The sequence below is a fragment of the Chrysochloris asiatica genome, unplaced genomic scaffold (assembly GCF_000296735.1).
Source record: "Chrysochloris asiatica unplaced genomic scaffold, ChrAsi1.0 scaffold00116, whole genome shotgun sequence".
NCBI lineage: Eukaryota > Metazoa > Chordata > Mammalia > Afrosoricida > Chrysochloridae > Chrysochloris > Chrysochloris asiatica.
Window position 1 is genome coordinate 7,129,606 of NW_006408634.1, and position 8,000 is coordinate 7,137,605.

An 8,000-nucleotide genomic window follows, 5' to 3' on the forward strand; every position below is an offset into this window, starting at 1 on the left:
TGAATGTGAAGCTGATGATGTGCCCTGTAAACTTTCACTCAAGGCAAAATAAAAACATTTAATTAAAAAAAAAAATTCAAACATAAGACCCCTCTTGATTGACTACCCCCCAAAACAAAAAATAAAAAACACCTAAACCTTCTGCCATCAGGTCAGTTCTGGCTCATGGTGACCCCATGTGTTAATTGCCCCTGCAGTGGTGTGGTACTGTAGGAGACTGTAGAATTGATACCTTTGAGTTATGGTGTTGGAGGAGAATATTGAAAGTGCCATGGGCTGCCAAAAGAACCAATAGATCCATTTTGGAAGAGTGTTCCTTAGAGGCCAAGATGGCCAAACTTCGTCTCTCATACTTTGGACATATTGTCAGGATGGACCAGTCGCTGGAGAAGGATATCATGTTTGGTAAGGTGGAGGGTCAGAGAAAAGAGGAAGACCCCCCCCCCAACGAGATGGATTGGCCAAGTGGCAGCATCGATGGACTCAAGTGTGGCAACAGTAGTGAGGTTGGCCTAGGATCGGACAGTGCATAAGGTCGCTATGGGTCAGTACTGACTCAATGGCACCTAACAACATTAACCACAAAGTCAATGTTTCAAACTCACCAGCTGCTTCTTGGTCACCCTATATAGGGTTGCTATGAGTTGGAACCGACTTAACGACAAGTCTTTACAGAAACTCCCAAATGAAGCTGTGGGTTTACATGTTGGGTTGATAACCACAAGGAAATTGTTTCAAGAAAGATGAGAATGTGTGCTCCCGTAAAGATTTACAGTCTCGTCGGAAACCCTATGTAGGGTCATGCTGTGAATTGGAATTGACTTGATAGCAGTGTTTTTATTTGTTTGTTTATTCTTGATTGATGCAGATTACCAAGTTTTTCCTCCTGAAAACAGTAAGTTGGTTTGAACTGCCAGTTTTTAGAGGAATGTTAGCTACTTTGAGTTGATTTTGATTCAGCGTGATTTGGTGTGACAGAGTATAGCTGCTTCATGGCATTTCTAGACTGTAATCTTTTTAGTATGAGCCCACCAGCCACTATTCAGGAGAAAGATGAGGCTTTCTGCTCCCACGAGGATTTAAAGGGTTGCTATGAGTTGGAACTGACCACAACAGTCTTTATAGAAGCAGATTTCCTATGGAGCTGTTGGTTAGGGTCAAACCACCAATCTTTCACTTAGCAGCCAAGTGCTTAATCGTTGCACCAACAGGACGTCTTTTTTAGCTAGTATGTCGGGGCAAACCATTTGTATCGCCCAGGGACAACTTGATGAATTATTATTTGGGTTAAATTTTACAACAAAATATCTGATTTATTACTCCTGTTTTTGTCTATATTTGAGTTTTGCTCAAGTCTAGGGTCTGTATGGCCTGGTGTGGCACTGTAGGCTAAGCACTGAACTGCCAACCCTAAGGTCAGCTGTTCAAACCCACCAACGGCTCCTTAGACACCCTAATACAGGATCACTATGAATTGGAACTGACTTGATGTATTTAACAACAATAGGGTCTGTGTTGGTTAATTTCTCTCTGTGACTGCGTTTATTCATGTCCAGTTTTCCTGGGTCACATTTCATCAATTCAAGTTTCATTAACTCAAACCAAATCCACGGCCACTGTGTTGGTTCCAACTCATAGCAATCCTAAGCTCAAATCTTTTGTCAACATTTCAGTACTTGAGCCTTTGTAACCTTGACTAAGTACAGTCTCGCTTTAAAAAAACAAAACAAAACTTTTGTTTTCCGTTTTCTTTGGATCCCATTAACTAGTAATCATATTTTATAAATTAATTGAAGGAAGTGTTGCTTTGGTATATGTCTTCGCTAATTCGTTATAAACAAACGCTAAGGAATTCCCCTCCAATCTTTTCCGTTGCCAGGGCTGGGATGTATAATGTTAGGTCATGTCTTCCACTGAATCATACTGTTTCATGCCTAGACAAAGAGCAAAGGGCCGTTCAGAATGTCCTTGGAGACAAATTGTATTGTTTTGGGGTCTTCTATCCTTCTCGAATACTTTTCCCTCCTTTATAGTTGTTGTTGAGTGCCATCGAGTTGGTTCCGACTCATAGGGACCCTGTATAGGGTTTCCAAGGAGCAGTTGGTAGTTTGAACTGCCGACCTTGCTGTCCCGTGTTTATCCTACAGTGCCACACCAGGACTCCTGGCGAACTCCTAGACTTTTCTCGATCCTTGAGCCGTACTGCCCTTGCCTTTAGAAGCCTGGCTTTATTCTCCCCAGACCCAGGGCCCCTCTCTCCAGGTACTGCCCATCACCCTGAGATCTTTCACAATGCATGCTGACCCTGGATTATAGCTCCGCTTTCCTAACACATGATTAGAAACGTCTCAAATCTCATCCGTCTCATTTTACAACAACTTAAAATATCTTTTAAATATAGTCTGTTCCTGAAGAAATACAAAACATGTCCTTGTTGAACAAAATTAAACAAATGAAGGACACAGGACAGAAACCAAAGATTTTCTTCAGTTGTTTTAAGTGTCCTCTCTTTACCTCTGTGGGTAGTTGCAATATTTCTTGCTTGTTCTTTGTCCAAACATGTACACAATATGCCCTGACATTCTTTCATGTCAGTATTTACAAGTCTACCGTAGTATTATTGAAATGCTGCATCAGATTCCAGTTGAGGTTTTAAGCAAAATTGACTAATGATTAAATGAGACAGTTGTCTGCTTGCCAGGATTTAATGAATGAATTCATTCTTTTTTGTAAGGCCATGAGACAAAATTTCTGAACTTGCAAAAATACATTGATCCAAGAGTTTCTCAACAAAATTGCTTTCAACTTTGACTCAAGATGATGCTAAGTTATAATCAGATATTTGTGTTCTGGGTTCAGTCCTTTGATGATGAGACTTCTTCCTCTTTTTTAAGTCTGAGCAGTTAGGCGGCTTTCCCTTTGAGGAGAGCAGACAAAGGGTTTTGTGAACACATGTTGTTGTTAAGTGCCCTGGAGTCGGTTTTCATTTATAGAGGTTTATGAGGAGCTTCTGGTGAGTTTGAACCACCAACCTTGTGGTTCAAACCTACCTTGTAGTCCAGTGCTTTATCCCACAGTGCCATGCTAGGACTCAGTGTGAACACATACTGGTGACTAAGTCTAAGGGACAAAGGAACTCATACATCTTTTTACAACCTTGTAGCGGTGATTTCCCCAAGGTTTCTTCAGTTGATTCATTAAGAGGCTTGCTTCCTGCTATCTTAGAAATGTTACAAAGTAATTCTACCTGAGCAATGTACAGAGAGTCCCAGACTCAGGACACATTTCTGTTGAACGTTTGTATTTGGCTTAAATCAATTGCATATAACTGCAGAAGCAGGAAATTGATGATGTTAAAGCTCTAAATTTATAAGTAATGTTTCCAATCGCCAAAGATAAATGAAGATTGGATTTATAAAGATAATGGTAACAAAAGGCAATAATGATAACTTAAAAGAAAAGTTATTCAATTTAAGTCAGAACTGTCTTACAACAAAGTCCTCCTAATGGAACTTGGTTGTAAGTCGAGGACTGCTTGCATTCAAACAGAAAGAACGAAAGCTATGAACCTTTGCAAGACATTACTGGTGTGGTACTGTAGGATAAGCACTGGACTGTTAATTGCAAGATTGGCAGTTCAAACCCACCAGTTGATCCTCTGAAACCCTATACAGGGTCATTATGAGTCAGAACTGACTTGATGGCATTTAATAACAGCAATACTTCCACTTATTCCTTATTGTATTTTGTATAGATTTTTTTGGGAGATAAAAGGGTTAAGACCATGTGTTATGTTTTAGGAATGCAGTGATAGTTTAGGCATTTTATCAAATCTGTGGTTTTCCAGATGAAGGGTAGCATGGGAAAAATGCAAAGATCTCAGCTTGCAAAGGAGAACTTTTCAATGATCTCCGAATGGAATGGATAAATCAGACTGTGTTTTGTCAATCCCCTGTAGATGGGCGGTGCAGGTGGTTTCAGTTAGTGAAAAGCTGGTACTTGACACCTATCAATGCCACAGAAGAAAGACGTGGCAATTTGCTTCTGTAAAGATGACAGCCAAGAAAACCCTTAGGGAGCAGTTCTACTGTTACACGTGGGGGGTCACCATGGGTTAGGATCCCACCTTGGGTTAGGATCCCACCTTGGGTTAGGATCCCACCTTGGGTTAGAATCCCAGGTGTGACTTCCTTTTTAGTTTTCTGGATGGACGTTTAAGTTCACGGTAATGCTTTAATTATTAAATTGTTTATCTTTTGCATATTGGTTTTCGGGGATTCTACATACTTTGCCTGTTGTCGTTGAGTGCAGTAGCGTCCATTTTGACTCATAGGGACCCTGTATAGGGTTTCCTAGTAGCGGCTGGTGGGTTTGAACTGCCTACCTTGAGGTTCAAACGATCTTTTGACCCTGTGCTTATCCTACAGCGCCACACCAGGGTATTTTGGCAGTGTTTCCAACTTGATCCTTGGACTTCCCCTTTTTTTTGCTAAGGCCACCATTCATTGAGCCAGTATCTAAAGGGTCCCAGCTGGGCACTGAGTGAACCTAATTAAACTTAAATCAGGATCAGAGCATCCAGAGATCTTCCCGGCTGTTGGGATGGCGCCCATTTTCCTTTGCATCCTGTGACCCTTGAGTGATGCCTCCTTCATTTTCCTTTGCATCCTGTGACCCTTGAGTGATGCCTCCTTCGTCTTCCACACCCCAGGCTCACATCAGGTCTGTATGACGTTGGCCGCACTGTCCTCTGCCTCGACTTCATGATTTTCACGCTGCGACTGCTGCACATTTTCACAGTCAACAAACAACTAGGACCCAAGATTGTCATAGTGAACAAGATGGTAAGGGGCGGGGCTACAGGAGCACGGATAGGTGTCAGTCAGGCAATGGGGGCGGGGACAGAGGAGGAAACGGGTGGAGGTAAGGGTTGTGGACACAGGTGAATGGACGTCACTCAGCGGTTGAAGGCAGGTCCAGGGGAGGGAGGGTGTGAGTTCTGCAAGGTAGGAACCGGGGTATAGGAGGCAGGGGCTGAGCCAGAGGGAAGAATGGGGCTCAGCTCCACTACGTTCTCCTCTCCTGGCAGATGAAGGATGTGTTCTTCTTCCTCTTCTTCCTCGGTGTGTGGCTGGTTGCCTATGGGGTGGCCACGGAAGGGCTTCTAAGACCCCAGGACCGTAACCTACCAAATATCCTGCGTCGCGTCTTCTACCGGCCCTACCTGCAGATTTTTGGGCAGATCCCACAGGAAGAGATGGACGGTAAAGCGAGATATAAGGACCAGACATCCTCCTTCAGAGTCTCTGTTTCCCCTCCCCGGGTCTCTGACGCTCCCTCATGGGACCCACATCACTTTGGGTCTCTGCTCCTGTCTCCCCAGCTCCCTGGATTTCTGTCTTCATGTCCCTCATATCTGCATGTCTCGTTTCACAGTGACACTCATGAAGCATGTGAACTGCTCGTGGGAGCAAGGTTTCTGGGCACGCCCACCGGACACGCCCACGGGCTCCTGTGTCTCCGTGTATGCCAACTGGCTGGTCCTAGTGCTGCTCATCGTCTTCCTGCTGGTGGCCAATATCCTGCTGCTCAATCTGCTCATTGCAATGTTCAGGTGAGGCTTGACTGTCTTCTGATCTGTACGACTTTTGACCTAGCATGACCCTTGACCCTAGTGCTTCAAAAAGTTTGTGGGAAAATTTAAAAGAGAATGTAATTTTTCCATAAACTTTTTGAAGCCCCCACATAATTTCAACCCCTGAATTTCTGATGAAAATCCAACGTTGGCTTGTCACCCCAACACCAGTCAGACCCATTCCTGAGTTGGACTTTGAACTTTGATGTGTTCTCCCTGAGCCCAGACTGACCCATGAGTCTGACTCCGATCTGTACCCAAATCCATGAGACCATACTGAAATTGACCTCTGACATCTAACCCGTGACCCTCCAAACCTTATTTCAAACTCCGTCCTATATTGACCTCTGACCTTATCGATCTCGACCCCTGCTTCTTCCTTGGACTTGGAACAGATAGTGCTCCACATCTAACCTTGAGCCTCTGCCCCTGAACTCCCTGAACCCTTGACTTATGGCTTCCGCAGCTACACGTTTGGCAAAGTACAGGGCAACAGCGACCTCTATTGGAAGGCCCAGCGTTACAGCCTCATCCGAGAATTCCACTCGCGGCCTGCGCTGGCCCCGCCCTTCATCGTCATCTCGCACGTGCGCCTCATCTTCCGGCGATTGCGCAGGCACCGGGCTAGTTGGCCTGACTCTCCGCACTTAGAGCATTTCCGTGAGGGCGGGGCTTAGCCCCAACGGGCAAAATTTGAGGGCAGGGTCTGGAGAGAAAGAAGGGCACTGAAGAGGGGTTTGGTTGATCTGAAGTATTTACGGGACTCAGATGGGCGGGATTTACACCTTTAGGGGGTGTGCCCAGAAACATTAGGGCGTGGCCTGTTGGGGGCAGGCCTTCTGATCTATCTGTCTGGGACTCTACCTTCAGGTGTCTACCTCTCGAAAGAAGCTGAGCGGAGGCTGTTGACTTGGGAGTCGGTGCAGAAAGAGAATTTTCTGTTGGCGCGCATGAGGGACAAGCGGGAGAGCGACTCTGAGCGACTGAAGCGCATGTCCCAGAAGTGAGGGCAGGGTCTGGGCAGTGGTGGGCCTTGCAGAAAGCATGGGCAAGAGGCGGAGCCTGAGGGCTCCAGAGATGAATGCAGAGCTCCAGGGGGCGGAGCTTCCAAGGTGGGAGGGGTTGGTGGGCTGAGGGCACAGGCCTGACCTCTCTCCTAAGGGTAGACACTGCGTTGAAGCAGCTGGGACAGATCCGCCAGTGCGAACAGCGTCTGAAAGGGCTGGAGTGCCAGGTGAGGACCCAGGATCAGGTGGGGGTTGTGTGGCAGTGGTGCTGGACGGTGGGGTCCCTGTGTCCAGCCCAGCGCCCCATCTGCTCCCCAGGTCCAACACTGCAGTCGTGTCCTGGATTGGATGGCTGAGACCTTGAGCCGTTCTCCATTGCTGCCCCCAGGAGGGCCACCACCCCCAGTGCCCGTTGGACCCAAAGGTCAGTGCGTGGAGTCCTCCTGGGAGTCTCCAAACTCCATTACTATGTGTGTCAGAGTCCTGCCTTCTAGATCTCTGTAGTTCAGGGTGTTCGTCTCTCTGTTCTCTGATCTTCGTTCAGTCTGTCAGCTTTTTCCTTTTCTCTTCCCCAGTTTCCCACTTTTTCTGTGTGTCTCTGCCCCATCACCTGCTCTGTCTCCTGTCTCCCCACAGACTGAGTCTTGCTGGCTGACTTCAAGTAGACCCACAAGACAGTATGGGTTCCAGAATAACAGTCCACTTGGATCTTGGCCCCTGCATCTGGCCTTGTCCTTGAGGTGGGTCCAAAGCCCATGGACCATCCCCTGGGCTGCTCTCAGGACCACGGAGAGAGGAGAGTCATCTATGTGGATCAAAGTAGTCCCAGCTCTTCCTAGAGCCAGCCCCACTCTGGGAGGATCGGCCTCTAGAGCCTGGTTGCTGCCCCCTTGAGGACCCTGATGTAACTGACTGGGCTGGGGGAGCCTGGCGAGTCCTTGGGGTATAGGGACCACGAACTCTACTTATAGCTCTCCACACTGGGGAAATAAAGCCATTTGAAATGAGTAGGGTCTGGATGCTTCATTTTGTGTGTGTGTGTGGGGGGGGACAGGACGATGGGGGGTGTCTAAGGATCCCTGGTGGCATGGTGGGTTAAACATTAGGCTGCTAACTGCAAAAGTCAGCGGTTCAAACCCACCATCTACTCTGTGGGAGAAAGACGAAGCTGTTCATTCCCATAAAAATTGTTAAGTGCCATCCAGTCGGTTCCAACTCATAGCAACCCTGTATAGGGTTTTCAAGGAGTGGTTGGTGAATTTGAACTTGAGGTTCAAACCGACCTTTTGGTCCAGAGCTTATCTTTCTTTCTTTTAATTTAAGGTTTTTATTGTGGATTGAGTGAAAATTTACAGGGC

General features: G+C 46.5%; 1 protein-coding gene across 1 annotated transcript in view; it reads left to right on the forward strand.

Annotated features, from left to right (window-relative positions):
• The window catches only part of TRPM4 (transient receptor potential cation channel, subfamily M, member 4), a 52,664-nt gene extending 45,381 nt beyond the window's left edge, over nt 1-7,283 (forward strand). Inside the window, exons 18-25 of the mRNA XM_006868402.1 lie at nt 4,712-4,844; nt 5,090-5,264; nt 5,437-5,614; nt 6,102-6,295; nt 6,506-6,638; nt 6,797-6,869; nt 6,961-7,066; nt 7,279-7,283. Coding sequence (XP_006868464.1) covers nt 4,712-4,844; nt 5,090-5,264; nt 5,437-5,614; nt 6,102-6,295; nt 6,506-6,638; nt 6,797-6,869; nt 6,961-7,066; nt 7,279-7,283 — 997 coding nt within the window. The remainder of the gene's footprint in view (nt 1-4,711; nt 4,845-5,089; nt 5,265-5,436; nt 5,615-6,101; nt 6,296-6,505; nt 6,639-6,796; nt 6,870-6,960; nt 7,067-7,278) is intronic.
• Nucleotides 7,284-8,000: the final 717 nt, after the last annotated feature.